Source organism: Diachasma alloeum, unplaced genomic scaffold, assembly GCF_001412515.2.
Source record: "Diachasma alloeum isolate Michigan unplaced genomic scaffold, Dall2.0 Dall_scaffold_00213, whole genome shotgun sequence".
NCBI lineage: Eukaryota > Metazoa > Arthropoda > Insecta > Hymenoptera > Braconidae > Diachasma > Diachasma alloeum.
The window spans coordinates 1373863-1390841 of NW_021680378.1; the positions used below are offsets into that span (position 1 = coordinate 1373863).

The 16979-nt window shown below is 39.9% G+C and overlaps 1 protein-coding gene across 1 annotated transcript; it reads left to right on the plus strand.

Moving 5' to 3' along the window:
- The first annotated feature begins 10199 nt into the window (after window positions 1-10199).
- LOC107037128 (esterase E4) lies at window positions 10200-15882 on the plus strand. Its single transcript, XM_015255511.1, has 7 exons — window positions 10200-10409; window positions 11658-11783; window positions 12012-12162; window positions 13556-14104; window positions 14920-15113; window positions 15187-15334; window positions 15506-15882. Exons 1-7 carry the CDS (start codon window positions 10200-10202, stop codon window positions 15817-15819), a joined length of 1692 nt encoding a protein of 563 aa, XP_015110997.1. The 3' UTR covers window positions 15820-15882.
- The last annotated feature ends 1097 nt before the right edge of the window (window positions 15883-16979 follow it).

The window sequence follows — 16979 nt, forward strand, 5'->3', positions numbered from 1 at the left end:
AGTTACTGCACTTGTTTCAGAAGATTCTTCTGTTCCAGTTGTTTTTTCTGAAGTGACAGATGAAGTGGAGGACGAGCCTGAACTTTCTGTAGAATTAGTCATTTTTTCTGAAGTTTCGGTAGTATTGGTCTGCGTCGTCTCTTCGGTGACTTCAGATGTTTCTTCGCCGCCAGTTGAAGACGAAACTTCAATTTTCGTAGACCCTGTAGGAACTTCAGCAGTAGGAGATAAGGATGAAACTGACGAAGAATTTAATTTTCCTGACGGTTGAAATGATTCTTCTGTAGTTGAAATGGTCTGTTCATTCAGTGAAGAAATGGAGGATGATTCAGAACTTCCTGGAAAATTTGTCACTTCTTCTGAAGTTGGAATTGTAATAGTATTTTCAGTAACTTCAGAAGTTTCTTCTCCACCAGTTGAAGGCGAAAGTCCAGTTTCCGGAGGAAATTCAGAAGTTAAAGATAAGAGTGAAACTGACGAAGATTTCGATTTCCCTGAAAATTGTTTGGGCTTTTTAGTTTTTGGAATTTTTACTTGGGCGGATGATGAAGTGGTAGTTGACTTAGGTGTTTCTTCAGTTGACATAACTCCCTCTGTCATCTCTTTAGTGACTTCAGTCAATGAAACTGATGAAGATTTTGATTTCCCTGAACCTTTTGGTGGCTTCTTTGTTTTAGTCATTTTTACTTTGCCGGATAAAAAAGTGGAAGTTGACTGAGTTATTTCTTCAGTTGAAATGACTTCACCTGTAGCTGTTTCAGATGATTCTTCTGTACTTGAAATTGTATTTTCATTCAGTGAAGAAATGGAGGATAATTCAGAACTGCCCGTGAAATTCGTCACATCTACTGAAGTTGAAGTCCTAATAGTATCTTCAGTAACTTCGGAAATTTCTTCGCCTCCAGTTGAAGATGAAAGATCAATTTCCGGAGGAAATTCAGAAGTTGAAGATAGGGGTGAAAATGACGAAGATTTCGATTTCCCTGAAGATTGTTGTGGCTTCTTAGTTTTTGGAAATTTTACTTTGGTGGATGAAGAAGTGGAAGTTAACTTTGGTGTTTCCTCAGTTGAAATAACTTCCTTTGTCATCTCTTTAGTGACTTCAGCTAATGAAACTGATGAAGATTTTGATTTTCCTGAAACTTTTGGTGGCTCCTTTGTTCTCGTCATTTTTGCTGTGCCGGATAAAAAAGTGGAAGCTGATTCAGTCATTTCTTCAGTTGAAATGACTCCAACTGTAGCTGTTTCAGATGATTCTTCTGTACTTGAAATTGTATTTTCATTCAGTGAAGAAATGGCGGATGGTTCAGAACTTCCTGTGAAATTCGTCACTTCTTCTGAAGTTGAAGTAGTAATAGTAGTTTCTTCGCCTCCAGCTGAAGATAGAGTTCCATGTTCCGTTGACTTCGACGAAAATTCAGAAGTTGAAGATAAAAAAAGATTTGGAAAAAATGTTGATTTGCTCGGAGTTTTTTGTGGCTTCCTAGTTTTACTTATTTTTCCTTTGATCGATGAAGAAATGGAGGATGATTCAGAACTTCCCGAGACATTAGTCATTTCTTCTGAAGTTGAAGTGGTAATAGACCCCATCGTCTCTTCAGTGACTTCAGAAGTCTCTTTGCTTTCAAATGAAGACAGACTTCTGACTTCCGTTGACTCCAGAGGAACTTCAGTAGTTGAAGATGAGTATAAATCCGATGAAAATTTGAACTTCCCAGAGGTATTTTGTGGCTTCTTTGTTTTCGTCATTTTTTCTTTTGTGGATGGAAAACTGGAAATTGGCGCAGAAGCCTCTTCAGGCGAAGTGATTTCGCCTGTCGGTGTTTCAGATGCTTCTTCTGAAGTTGAAGTAGTTGTTGATGATTCTGATCTTTCCGTGAAATTGATCATTTCTCGTGAAGTTTCAGAGCTACTTGTTTCCGCCATCTTTTCAGTGACTGCAGAAGTTGAATATGAAAACGAGGCCGATGAAGATTTTGATTTCTCTGAAGTTTTTCGTGACTTTTCAGTTCGAGAGACTTTAGCTTTGCTGGATGATGAAGTGGAAGCTGACTCGGAATTTTTTTCAGAGGAGATACTCTTTTCTGTAGATGTTTCGGTTGAACTATATTCCGATGTTTCCTCACTGCCTTCTGAAAATCCCTTGGAAGCAGGAGCTGATGGAGCTGTAGGTTTGATTTTTGACTTCACTGATGTTCCTTTTTTCCACTTCGTTTGTTTTCCTCCTTGCAACGTAGTTGGTTCTGCTTCTAACGACATTGACGATGATTCCAAAACATCTTCTTTTTCAAGTGAAGCACCTTCCGAATATTCTGAAGTTTGAAATGAAGTTGTTTTTTTGTCAGAAGTTTTCTTCGTTGTTTTGCCTTTAACTGATGAAGTCTTCTCGCTATTTTCTGTCTCAGAAACTTCCCAAGTCGTTTCTGAAGTTGACTCGATTCCAGATTGTCCAGACTCCACAGTTTCGCTCGTTGATAACATAAATTCAGAAGTGCCTTGACCTTGCAAGGAACTATTCCCTAAAAAAGATTCCGTTGATGTCAAAGATGAAGTCGTGAGCGCTGAAAAAATATCGGAGAGGGTTCCCAAAATTGTGGAGAGGACTGTTGTCTCAGGTGTCGAGGGAAACTGATCAGTCCCAAATGTTTCTTCCCTCGTTGGCATTAATTCTAGTTCTTTCATTACATCCTTGGGAATTTTAGATGTAACAAAAAAATCGGTCGGCAGTTTCTCATTTTCCATACTTTCTCCAGGAAGAAAACTGGATGATGTTGAGGAGAATTTGGTACTTGAACTTTCTGGAGTAGAAACGGAGAAGAAAAAATCGGTGGTCGATTCACTCGTTGTTTCTTCATCAGTTGATGTTGACAGAGATCCAGTTTCAGTACTCGAAGTGTTTACCCCTGATTTTGTCTTTGGCTTCGTTTTTGTGGACGTTTTCGTCATTCCTGAAGCTTCTATTGATGATTCAGACGTTTCAGAAGTCAATGACGTCTCTGTGGAGGTTCCAACGACTTCTGTTGTTGTAGAAACCGCTTCAGACGTTCCAGCTAATGACGTCATCTCACTCTCTGTAATAGGAGAGGTGCTCTCCTCAGTGCTAGCTTCCCCCTTCAAGTTCTCATCCGAAGAAGTTTCGCTGAATGAACCTGTAGGCAAGGCCTCTGTTGAACTCATCAACTGACGTTCCGAGTCTGGAAAAGTCCCCATCATTCCTAGAAGATGACTGTAAGCCGTAGCTTCAATCGGAATAGCTGCAATCTGTTCTTCAGTCACCGAGACATCTTCATCTTCCGGTCTCATCGCACTAGTCAGCTGCAGAAGATCCGTTTCACGTGCGAAGCGACCCTCACTTTCTTCAGGCTCATCCGTCACCCACTTCAGGGACCTCCCAATCCTGACGTTTTGCTTTGGTGATTTCTTAATCACCTGTTGCCTCTTCTTCTTCTTATCTCTCGAAGAGGACCGTTTGAGGATAGCTGATGGCGCCGCCGAGGACTCTGGGAATCTCAACCGAAGAACTATCTTCGGAACACTCGCCGGAGAGCTCTGATTCACCCCCGAAACCTCCCCAGACCTCTTCACTTCGTTTTTGTAGTCCTCCTCAGGCTCCTCATCGTCATAGTCCTCAAACTCCGCCTCGTCTTCCTCCAAATCATCTAGATAATCGTTCCCAATCTTGTCGATATTTCGTTTCTCAAGATTCTGGTAGTCTTCCTCATACTCTTCATCCGAATTTTCCACTGGTTCTGACCTCTTCGTCAAGGTCTTCTGGGAAAATTCCCCAGCTTTCTGATCCAATTTATCATCTATGCTTCTCTGTGCCTTCTGGACACTGTGACTAGACGGATGACTCCGAGCTGGCAATCGCAGTTTAATGGTTAATTTCGTGTCGCCTGCCTCTTCATCATCATCTCCAACTGCTACCATCGCATCACTTCCCCTGGGCTTGTCACCAACATCTCCATTTGAGCGGCTCTCCACAGCTTTTTTATCTTGGGGCTGGTTTATGTGGCCTTGACCCTCAAAAAGCCACAACGAGTTCCCTTGGAGGTCATCTGGTGACTTGGATGTCGGTAAGGTAGAGAGCCATGTTTTTTTAAGATTCCCTTCTCCCGGAACTCGGACAATAATTCCGGTATCTGTTATGTTCTGAATTATCTCGGGGGGTAATAATTTTATTAGTAAATCCTTCGAGCTTGTTCTAAGCAATTGATTCGAAATTCTGTTATTATCATTTGGAGACTCTGGGAGAGGTTCTATAGCAACTTTGATTGTCTCCAGATCACTCGCTGGAGATACTGTGGAATCAATCAACCCCTGACCCCTGACACCCGCAGGAGACTCCACAGATTTTATCGATTCATAATTCAAATATCCCGCCATTTTTTTCTCGCCTCCGGGAATTCCCTGAGTTATCTGGGCTGTTGGAACTTTTTGGAAATTTTCTTTTGTTGCTTCTGATTGTTGAGGCAACGTTGTTGGAAGATTCGTGACCTCAGGAGTAGATTTTAGTTTTTCTTGGACTTCTGGCTGTCTGGTCTGCTCCTCATTGGGGTAGAGAGAAATTTTGAGGGTTATGGGTGGCTGTGTGTTATCATGTGTCACTGCCATTGTGGATTGCACCACAACAGCTTCACCAACATCATTCAAGAAGCCAGGGTTGACGAAGTGCTCTCGATAAGCGGTGTCAAGAGTCGTCTCTTCGGGGTCTGTAGCCAGTCCCATTGAGTTCCAGGTGGTTCTTGATGGGACTTGAGTTGATTGACCCTTCTCCGTGCCAAAGGTCTTTTGGAAGAATGAGACGATGGAACTATTCGATTCCTTCTTATTCTTTTGAGGACTCAAAGGGCGAGAGGTATTGACTGAATCATTTTGCAAGTCATCAGCTGAGGCGTCGAATTTCTCGTCGCTCTTCGCAGGTCTCACGTACTCCGGTCTCTGCAGGGAGCATCTCTTCCCATTTCTTGGCGAGCCAGGTGGACACGACATGTCCTCATCCTGATCGTCATCGTCTGATCGTTCCTCACGTATCTCCTCTTCATCATCCAGGTCATCATCAAGATCATCATAGAATTCACCCTCAGGGACAGAGACTTTGTCAATCCCTCGTTTTCTCCGGAGAGAGTCTGCTGCGCTAGGCGTCTCACGACTGTCCTGATCGCTCATCAGTTTTTCGTTGACCTGTTGAATTGACGAGAGCAGTTTCTGGAGTTGCGCCGTCAAGGGCTCTATCACCATTGCCAATGACGTCCCGTTGGTCTTATCAGAATTTTCCTCAGGTTTCGGTGCCTCTGATGTCACCAACTGTTCACTGACTGGCGCTAGAGTCTCTTTGATAATGTCTCCAGGTCGAGAGCCACCCCCATCACCAGCTTCCTGAGCTAGATTCCAGTTGTCGTTGATGGCTTCCACCGCTCTGGCGTAATTATCCAGATATCCCAGATGACCTTCTTCAGAGTCACCTCGGGGCCCTCTGTCGAGGTCATCGGGGCTGTTCTCCATGACGCTGTTGTATTCTTCAGCGAGGTTTTGCTGATTAGTGTCTTCGAGGGGATTCAGACCAGCTGGATTCAGGTAGCTTTGAGGCCATTGGTTGGCTGGTGGAGGATAAAAATTGGATTGAAGGTTTGGGTCGAATTGGTAGAGGTTCTTGGTGAGCATCGAGTGTGGCTGGTACAGGTCGACCCCCGAGTAGGACCCTGGAGCGTCCACAGAACCGTACGAATTCTCGTACAACTTTAGGCCCTCGGGGTTAGACTCTAGGGGATTCAGGAGTGGATCTTGACTCTGAAGAGCATCAACAGGGCGATTTAACCCCTGAAGACCAGCGTTACTATCCTCCAGAAACTGCCCGAGGGCTGGAGAGTCACCCACTGGCCCCCATGAACTATCTACTCCTGGGTCTAATGAATCCAAACTGTCTCCAATCGATTCACCTCCAGAAGACAATACATCCTTCTTCATTTCCCTGTTCAAGAATGTCTTCCCAATGTCTTCAACTCTGTGATGCATGTGAGCTTTGAATGCCAATAAATCCGCTGTTCCATCATCAAATTGCGGATTTGAACGCTTCAGATCTCCAGTTTTCTGATTGTCGTTGGTATTCTCAGATCCCAGTACCACGGGGTCTTGTTTCAAGACGTATAAATTATTGGAAACCGGGAGCAATCTGAATCCACGCTTAAATTTCGAGGGAGAATCCAAGGAATTCGGCATTTCCAATTTTTTGAAATTTGCATTTTCGTCTGAATTGAGGTTTAGCTGCTGATCATCCGGAGAGTCCAATGAACTCATTCCGTAATTTGGGTAGAGGGGGAGGGGCTCTTGCAGTCTTGAGTCTTCAGGCACTTGCCAGGCTGGGACATCTCGACTCTGGATATTCAGGATATTGTAGTCCTCGTTGGCAGGGGTCAGGGGAACACTCGTCGACGTGTTCAGGTAATTTTCGGTGCTTGAAGCATTCGTGACGTTTTGGGGGTGTTCAGGGGTGGTTGGAGTACTTGGAGGAGGGCTTGATGAAGAATTGGCCGGCGCCTCGGTCGCGTGGTGGAATAAGTTCCATCTTTTCATGAGAGTGGGGTGGGACCCCTGGCTCCGAATGTTGGGAGGATAGTACGGGGAATCCCCGTTGTTTTGGCGGCGGAGATAGCTTCTATTGTTGACTTGTCGTCTTTGCGGGGTCATGAGGGAACGGTGGGGGCTCTGGTAGGCACTCCAAGGGTTGAGGTACTCACTCGGCCGGTATTGCAGGAGGAATCGGTGATGAGGGGATTTTGGGGGGACTGACGACACTGATGAAGGATTCTGGGAGCTCGCAGGGACATTTGGAATTTCGCAGGAGCCTCTGGATGTGTACATGACAGTACAGAAGAGGCTGGAAATTATGATAAAAATCATTGATGGGGAATGGCAGCATTTTGCGAAAAATAGAAATTTTAGGATTTCTTTGGCGAGGCCAATGCCAAATGTGGAGTCAACTTGATTATCAATTCGTTTCTGATATTAATTTTAAGGATATCCAAGTACTATTGGCCATTTTTTCTCCACTGAAATGGTTTTCTACTGTAATCGAACATCAGAGCTTTCATTTGAACCCCTTTGAGCCTCAGTTTCCGGACATTTTACGAGGATTTTATTATTTAAACTTTGCAGGTCTGAATTTGAATCTCGATATTGAATTGTTAGGAAACATTTTAAAAATCTGAAAAAAAATTAGAATGTTGATTTTTGAAGGAAAAATGATTATATTTTTGAAGGAAATAGTTTTAAAATTGTAATTTCCGAAAATTACGAGAATTTTCTATAAATGATTTATAAACAATTAATTTTCCACTATAAAAATCATTTGTAACAATTTTATTGATATTCATAATTTTATCAGGAATCGATTTCACGTCTAAAAAAATTAGGTTTCCGAAAGTTTAAACAATTCTAATTATTTATTTATAAACAATGAGTGTTTAAAAAATGATAATTCTGTGCAAAATTTAATGCCACTGAATATTTATGATTTTTTTCAAAATATTTCTCACGCAATTTAATTGACAAGTTTCATAATTGAAAATGGTTGAATCTACAGTGTGAACTTCTATTAGTTTGTGGCCCATTCTATTGAACTAATCAATAGAAAATGTTCCATAGAAAAAGTCAATAGAATTTGATTTTTCTATACAACTTATTCTATTGAGATATTGTCTACAGATTTTCCGCGGCTCAAATTTGCCACGTTTTTTCCTTGATTTTTTTCAATGAAAAGACAAGAAAAATAGAATGAAAAAAACTTGGAAAATTGGAGCCGAGGAAAATCTGTAGGAAATATCTGAATAAAATGACTTGTGTAAAACTCACCATCTATTAGCTTTTTCTATTGAATATTTCAATAGATTCGGCCAAAAGCAAATAGAAAGATCAATAGAAATCCAATAGAACTGTCTAGCGAATTCGCTAGGTTTTTCTATTAAATTTGTTCATACGTGTGTGAACTTTCATATTCGCTTTAGGGGTTTCAACAATTAATATTCAACTTTCAAAATTCAGCCCTTACGTTAGACCCTTCATATTTGCTATATATGATATGTGTCATAATATTGAACTCGTTCCATTGAAGTTTTTTAATTTTTCCATTGGCTTTTTTGGGCAGTAGAATCCCGTGAAATGGAAAACTCGAAGCGTTGGCAAGTTTTTTTTGATTGAATATTTACCAGTAAATTACGTAATATCGCATTTGAACTTGTGACTGGTTCCAGACGTCATAGTATGGGTGAATAAGGGTTATCCTGGGCACTTCACGATTTTTTGACACTTAGCAATCACTGGCTGGATGGGTTGGGAGATTATCAAGGATGAAACTTCTGTCAGTCAGGAATTCCTCATTAAAATAGTATATCGGTAAGAAATAAATTGTACGATGTGATAATTAAGAATATTTGGTAAAATTTTTTGACTTGTAGCATGTGAATTGCGACACAAGTCAAATTGCGTGGGTCAGGTGTCATTTGTTATTGAGGGCATGAATGAATTTTTTTCAATGAAAAATCAAGACTGGGCTCCACAACTCAACGTATTAGGGCACTTTTCAGTCAAATTTCTATTGAAAAATGATCAAATAATTTTGTATATTATCGAAAAATTTATTTTTCATTGAAATTTTTATTTCAACATTGCAGGTCTGAATTTGAATCGCGATAGTGAATCGTTAGAAAACATGTAAAAAATCAGAAAAAAATCAGAAAGTTTACATTTGAAGGAAAGTTGATGAAATAATTAAAAAATTGCACGTTTTGATAACTACCTGCGGTTGCTATAAATAATTTATAAACAATCAATTTTCCATCATAAAAATTATTTGTAACAAATTTATTCATGTCCATAATTTTACCAGGAAACGATTTCATGCCTAAAAAAATTCGACTGGGTTGTTGGTTGCTCGCTTCGCTCGCTCCTATTGCGAGTGGGTTAAAGTGGATGTGACCCATGACGGGTCGAACCAATAACTTCCCGACCAATTACCTTTCCTTCATCCATTAGAATTAGATTTTTCTATACAACTTATTCTGTTGAGATATTCTCCATTGAAATTCCTCGGCTCAAATTTTTTCAAGTTTTTTTGTTTGATTTTCTTAATGAAAAAACAGAAAAATAGAATGAAAAAAAAAATAATAATGAAAAAATTGACCTATATCGAAGAATCATGTTCGAATTACTCCGAAACCGCTGAGACGAATTTGCTGAAATTTCACTGCAGTCTTAATTATACAAAGTTACATCAATTATGATGACAAGAAATCAATCTCGTCGCTTCTCCGAGAGGAATCCTAAAATTTGTAAAAAAATGTCGTTTTTCGACGTTTTTTCACAAGTTTTATTGCCAAATCTGAGAACCGCTGAACCGCTGAGGCGATGTTGTTCAGAATCTAACCAGTTCTAAGTTACATGAAAACGCATCGATTTCGTGAAAAAAAATTGAATCGCATCGTTTGTTCGAGAGAAATCGTAGCACAAAATTTTGGTTACATATACACACATGCTTACAGACCAGTCTCTAAAAAGTGTCGGGAGAGTTTCTAGGGGTCATGAAACGTGGAGAAATCATGAAATTTCCACAATCGATTTTTGGGATCATTACAATAACCTCCTCCCTTCAGATCGGGAAGTTAATAAGGTTTCCGAAAGTTCAAACAATTTCAATTATTTATTTATACACGACGAATGTTAAAAAAAATAATAATTCTGTGCAAAATGTTATTTGAATGACGCTGAATATTCATGATGTTTTTTAAATTTTTAAATTGATGAGTCTTAAAAAAAAATGTTCGCGGAATTTTTGCCATTCCTGAAGAGTATAAATATCTGTTATCGATGATAAAAACTCCACAATAACAAACGAGGCTTCGTCTCTCGAGTTCGAGACATTTCTCATTCTTCAACGATGAAGAAGAGAAACCTCTTTTTCCTCTTAATTGGGACGACAAAATCATTTCTGCGGTTCGTAAAAAATTGATTTATAGAATGAGAGATAATCGGACTCGTAATTAAAAGTTTCCACTAAACTCAGATAATGGCTGAGTTACATTCACTGAAATAACGTCACAAATATACATAATGATACTTTTATCGCAATATCCCTGAGGTTTTCCTCATGGAGCTGGCTATATAGCTGGCTTGTTGTCGCCAGATTTCTTCAGTCTGTAGGCACAATGGCTCGTCAATTCATTGCTATTCTCGGGTGTATTTCCGTGCTCGCGTTGGGGTCAGTAAATTGTGAGGATGCGTCTGCAAACCCTGAAGTGACCTTTAGCTTGGGCAAGGTCAAGGGCTCGCTACTCGAGTCTCGATTAGGCAAGAAAATTTACGCCTTCAGAGGACTCAGATATGCTGAGGGACCGATTGGGCCTCTTCGATTCAAGGTGACAGTTTTTAAATTTTAGAGTAAAATGAGGTAAAATATTCCTTCTTGAATAATCAATATCTTATGATCCAATCAGACAATTCTGATGAGTCAAAACGTACGAAAAATATGATAGAAAATTCTTACGCTTTCTCTAAGAAATTTTATTGAATTTTGATTTGAATTCTATTCGAAAATCCTATCTGTTTATTGCGTCTATTCTTCAAGAAAGTGCCAGATTTTTCTGTTGATTGATTGATTTGTTACTGTACGAGGTAGATGGTACCTTTTTGCAGGGGGGTTTACACTTCAGCACGAGATTAAAAAAAATTAAGAGTTTTACGAGTGAGTTAAGGTATTTATGACGGGATGGGCATGTGGGAGGTGGGACGGAGAGGAATCTATTGTTCTCTTGAAGAGTGGTAAAAGGAGATAAATCAATTTGGAGTACTGACCAGTTTTCAATCAATATCTCGGAATCTAAGAGAGATGGCAACATTTTTGTTATAACCTTTTTTATAGAGCCGATTGAGTGCTATAAGAAATGTAATAACGAAAAGTTCGCTATCTCCGTTAGATTCGGAAATATTCCTCAAGAACTCAACTGGGAGATGAGTCGACTTAAACCGGTTTACCACTTCACCACTGAATTGCACGCTCCACAGTAACATTGACCGCGGATATACGGGACGTTTTCCCGTGGATTCAAGGTAATTTCTATCGTGGATATATGGGAGATAGTGGACCCTCAACTTCTACTTCTCAAATTAAATGTAGACAATAAACTAGACCCATCCAATCAATTGATAAGTGATATGCAGACAGTAGACTAGTAAATAATTTTCTCAAAATATGAATTCGTTGAATACATACGAATATCAGCCTAGATTAACGTACGAGATGTATTAAGCTGTGGTTCCTTTTCTAAAGCAGACACATTTATGTAAACTACCTAATCTATTAACTACTTAAAGACAAAAATACTTCTGCTTAATGAATATAATTCTGAAAAATTGACATTTAGAGTCAAGTGGACATGAAAATGGAAAAATACGAGGTATGAAACATCTTGATATTTCTGGAATACAATTCTTCTAGGGGAGCTCAAATTGTAATTGTCTAGATCAATTTTACTAGACTAAACGCAAAGAAAAGATGAAATAAATCGTTTTTTACATTACATGTGAACCTTTTCTACGGATACGGATTTCTACGTCAAGTAGTGAATGGATATGAGTTTCATTGAGAATCATATGAATTTCCGTAGCTTGCAGTACCAGCTAAACCCTGGACCAACGTTTTTGATGCCTCTGAAGAGGGTCCATCCTGCCCCAGACAGGGCGGACAAAACAAGAGCGATGACTGCCTCCGCTTGAATGTCTACAGCACCAAGGTACCCTTCACATATCTAGGTGTAAAAAAAATGAAAAAACCCGAGCGCTTTTGTGAGACAAATGGACATCCATTAAAAATTCTGAGTTTTTCGTCGATGCCATTGGAAAATTTCGCACCTTCCCCGCGCATTTGTTTGTTAGAGGAATTTTCAACAGAAGATATTTATTGTGGAGATCACCATGTTTGGAGCCTTTTATACAACTGATTCGATTGAGGTATTTTCCAGCTGGGACCTGAAACAAAAAGACCAGTCATAGTATTCTTCCATCCTGGTGCATTTGTTGGATTCTCTGGACAGAGTTATGTTTTTGGGCCTCAGTATCTAATGGACGAAGATATTGTTCTGGTCACCGTGAATTTTCGCCTTGGTGCAATAGGTAGAAGAAACAGAGACATATATTTCTTTAGTCGAGTGCAATTAAATTCTTACTTCGAAGCTTCAGAAGTTTTTCACATCCTAGGCCATAAAATTCTCTTCATTTCAGTGTCCTTTTTGTCGTGGATACGTCTATGGTTTCAATATCAGGGATCATTTTGCGAAACGGTCCTTATGTGCAGCACTATCCATCGGAAGTCTAGAAAGTTCTAGACATTTCGAGGTAATTCGAGAAATTTCTTCAAATTTCGGAAAATTTCAAGGAGTATCTAGAAATTTCGAGGAAATTCAGGAAGTTTCTAGAAAATTCGAGGGAATTCTAAGAGTATCTAGAAAATTCGAGAGAATTCAAGCAATTTCCAGAAAATTCGAGGGAATGCAAGGAGTTTCTAGGAAATTCGAGAAAGAAGGAAAGACCATGGCCGTATCCACGTACAATTACTGCTGTATCGAAAACACAGCTGCCTGCAATTTTATAAGAAATTGACGGCCCAGGTTTTTTTTTAAAGAAAGGGTAATCGCACGGGTCAAACGGATTTAAGGGTCATGCAAGAGGGACGAACAAAGTGATAAGGGTCAAAGGACCAGTGTTTCTATCACATCTGGTCATGTTAAAATAGTATATTGTGCTACTAGTGCGTAAAGGTCCACTTTTTCACACGCACGTGTAACACGTTCTATGTTGTGTGGTACCTACCGAGTTCGCTGCTCGGAACGGTAATGGGAGTAATGTGCTCATTTTTTGTACATGAGTGCGTCAAGAGCATGCCTAAAGTGAACTTTATGCACGCCGTGCAGAAAATAACAGCTTTACGCATACTAAACCGTTTCGAAAAGTTCACTTTTGAGGCAGGTCTCACAAAAAAATAAGAAAACAGTGTTACCAGATCGTGACGTCATTCCATTTAAAATTGTTTCTCTCTATAATATAAAAATCCAAATCGACTGCTGGTGATGAAAATTTGGTAGTCAAAATTAAGACTCCAAAATTAAGGGTCAACAAATAAGAGTCAGATTAAGGGTCGCAAACGTCAGAATAAGGGTCACGAAGGTCAGATTAAGGTTTACAAGTGTGAGAAGGGTCAAGGAGGGTCATGGGAGTCATATGAGGCTATATGAAGGTCATGTGGGGGACATATGTGACTCATATGGGCATCATATGAGGTTATATCGGTTCATATAAGGGTCAGGAGGGTCAAATTAAGGGTTACAAGGGTCAGAATGGTCAAGGGGGTGCAAATAAGGGTCATGGGAGTCATATGAGGTTATATCGGCGTCCTACTGGGAGTCATAGCCCCCTAGTCTTATATAAAATGTATGCAAGCCATAATTCTACTCGTCTACTGTAAGTATCTTAAATAAAGAGTTGACTGTACTTTTTCAATTTTCTGCAGGATTCACAGCCACTGGTGACGCCTTATCTCCCGGTAATTTGGGCCTGAAGGATCAAGTTGAGGCCCTGCGCTGGATCCAAAAAAACATCGCTCCATTCGGTGGCGATCACGATTCAGTAACAATCGTTGGATACAGTGCAGGCGCGTGGAGCACAGCTCTTCACATGCTCTCACCAATGTCAAAAGGTCTGTTTCATCGGGCAGTCTCCATGAGTGGTTCCCCCACCAAGCCAGCACCTATGCCTTATGAGCAAACGGAAATCGCTAAGAAACAGGCGACTCTGGTTGGATGTCCTAATGACAGTACTGAGAGGATTCTCTCGTGCATGGAGAAGGTTCCACACGAGAAAATGGTCTCGACCTTTGGGCAGTTCATGGAGTGGCATGATAATCCCATTCGCGTCTGGGGTCCGGTTGTTGAGCCTGATATTCCTGGAGTCGAGAGGTTCATTGTTGGACAGCCTGATGAATTGATCAGGCAGGGAAAATTTCACAAGGTGCCGTATATGGCGGGTACTACGCGGGATGAATTTGCAAGTTTGGCCAGATGTGAGCATTTTTTCAATTGTCTATTACTTGAAGTTCCTAATCCTTCTCCAGACCATTCCGCGGCTCTCGCACGGAGAGAAATATTGAATAAAAATTACGTATCTTTTCCGTAATTCCAGAGCGAAATGTGGTTTTAGGAAATTTTACGGAACTGTCACGTAATTTTTAACTAAAATCACGGAATTGTTCCAGAGCCTTCCGTAATTTTTACCTGAATCTCCTGTGAAAAATTACGATAACGTCACTTCAATTTTCTAAGTCGATTCCGTAATCGGTGAGCGAACTGTGAGTTCCGTAATTTTTACGGAACATTTCTCTCCGTGCGGCTATTTTAACTTCCACAATGATTCAAAACAGAAAATCCATTTACTTTTGCCAATATCTCGAGTGGTAAATCTCACGCCTCATCAGGGCAATTCAGTAGCGAAGCGGTAAACCGGATCAAGTCGATTTTGACTGTTGGCTAGTTTTTGACGAATATCTCGAAATCTAAGAGATAAAAAAATTTTTGTCATGACCTTTCTTGTTGGGTCAATCGAGGGTTATAAAAAAGGTCATGAGAAAAATTTTGCTATCTCTCTTAGATTGTGAGATATTCCTCAAAAACTGACCAAAAGTCAAAATCGACTTGACCCGGTTTACCGCTTCGCTAAATTCGGTTATTCTCGGCGTCTATTTGAAAAACAAAGAACGTAACAAAGCATTATTATCCATGTCTATTTCAATATTTACCACCTGACCGCAGTCTATTTCTAGAGTTAGGGCCTCCCATTGAATTATATTCTCCATTTCATTGTTTTGTCTTGGTTTCGTAGTACCTGTTGTTGAAGCAAGAAAAGGTAACAATTCCATATTCGATGATTTGAATGAGAATTGGGATGACATAGCTCCAATCATCTTCAGTTACGAGAGAAATACAACTAAGTCGAAACAGATCAGTAAAGAGCTGAGGGATTTTTACTTCAAGGGAGAGAAGATTGGATTGGCTAATTGGGAAAAATTAGGACAGGTGAAATGAACGAAGAGGATTCATCAATGCAATCCATTCCGGCAAGAATTAATTACTTTTTTCCTGAATTCAGTTGTTTTCCGACTCCATCGTGAAATTTCCAGTAAATCGCATGGTGAATTTGGTCGCTGCGCACTCGGATCAACCGGTATATTATTACCATTTTGTGTACCAAGGCCGAAGGAGTTATTACGTTTGGACTGACACAAGGAAACCTATGGGTAAGATACACTCAATTCAAGAGACTTCAATCAGAATTTGGCTCGAGACTTTAATTTTCGGAGTGCTCACATCAAAGTGTCTTCTATCAAAACACTTGACGCGAGACTGTATCCATGATCGAGTATAAAATAAAATGAAGAAATTGGAACGAGCAATCTTCTTGGTTCCAGGTGTTGGTCATCATGACGAGCTGATGTATCTCTTCTTCATGAAAGTCTTCTTCCCCTACCTCGAGCCCGATGCACCAGAAATTCCTACGGTCAAACACCTGACAGCCATGTGGGCGAGTTTCGCAAAAACTGGGAATCCCATCCCTCGGGATAATCCGTTGTTCAGGGGCATTAAGTGGGACAGATTTACACCTGAAAACAAGAAGTACCTCGAAATCAATGGAACACTCACAATGAAGAGAAATGTGAACGGAGCAAGGATGGAAGCCTTCGACAGAATTTTCCCTCTAGCTCCTCTGAAATCAAAACATTGAATTCTCACGTGTAATGTTACTCTACCTCACCTCCTATTAAAATCAATCGCTAAGCTAGTTTTATATATATATATATATATATATATATATATATATATTACTGCCTTTGGTACATGGTACTATTATTATAGGGGAATTCATAATACATTGTATGAGATATCGTGTGCAGCAAGTGTCGAAAAAGAAAAATAATATACGAAAAGAAAGAGAATAAGATTTTGAAATAAAAATAACAAAATATGCCAAATAAGTCGAAATTAAGTTAGATTAAGTTTTGAGAAGACCAATCAGGAACTTAGTGATAAGCAGTAAGCCAGAGGCGATACGACAGTGGTTAGCTGGAGCTACGTTACAAAAAGCCAAAAGACCATCCCCTTCAATCATAACTAGGTCGGGCAGTCCTAGTCATTCAATTGCAGGGCACGCAGTTGAAAGCACTTTTTTGCAAAAAAATACAGAAATCTCGTATCAGGAAACTCATTGCTGTTAAGGAAAAGAATGATTCCAGATGAGAAGAGGATGTGGGCAAGGCTTTCGTTAGGAAATTGGAGACAGAAGGTACATAATTGCGAAGGATCGGATTGGTAAAGGATACCGGTGATGATCAAGTATCTCGTATGTGAATTCACCATTCTCACTTACATTTTCAGTCTGGTGAACTCCAGGGGACATCTTCCATGGTAGAAGTCGTCAAAGGAATCGTAGAGAAGCCTTGTCACCTTTTTGTTCATTGAACTAATTTTCATTTCTTAATGAACCTCGACGCAGAAGATCTTAGAAAAAAGAGATGCTAAAAATATTGGAGAATTGAAGTAAACTCTCAATTGATCAATCATCAATGAGAATTTGACCCCACAATTCCGGAGGAGTCAGTCAAAAGCATTGTGAGCGCCTCTATCTTCCGCCCGCTCATAATCACATCAAAGTTTCCTCATATTCCACAATTCTGTGATGGTTGACACGTCGCGCACAAAATGAGTTGATCAACATGTCTATAAGTAGTCAATATCGGAACGATCGTATAATCACAAGAGACTATACTTACTGATAGAATGATTCATTTATTTCAAACGAGATTCGTTAACTGTTAATGAATAGTAGAGATGAATATGACCAAATAAATATTCGTTAATAGTTAACGACTGGTTCACTTGAAAGGT

Excerpts from the sequence above, each read along its gene's own strand:
- LOC107037128 (XM_015255511.1), top strand. The coding sequence starts at position 10,200 with ATGGCTCGTCAATTCATTGCTATTCTCGGGTGTATTTCCGTGCTCGCG. Across the intron at positions 11,784-12,011 it reads TGAATGTCTACAGCACCAAG|CTGGGACCTGAAACAAAAAG; the intron begins GTACCCTTCACA and ends GGTATTTTCCAG. Across the intron at positions 15,114-15,186 it reads ATTGGGAAAAATTAGGACAG|TTGTTTTCCGACTCCATCGT; the intron begins GTGAAATGAACG and ends TCCTGAATTCAG.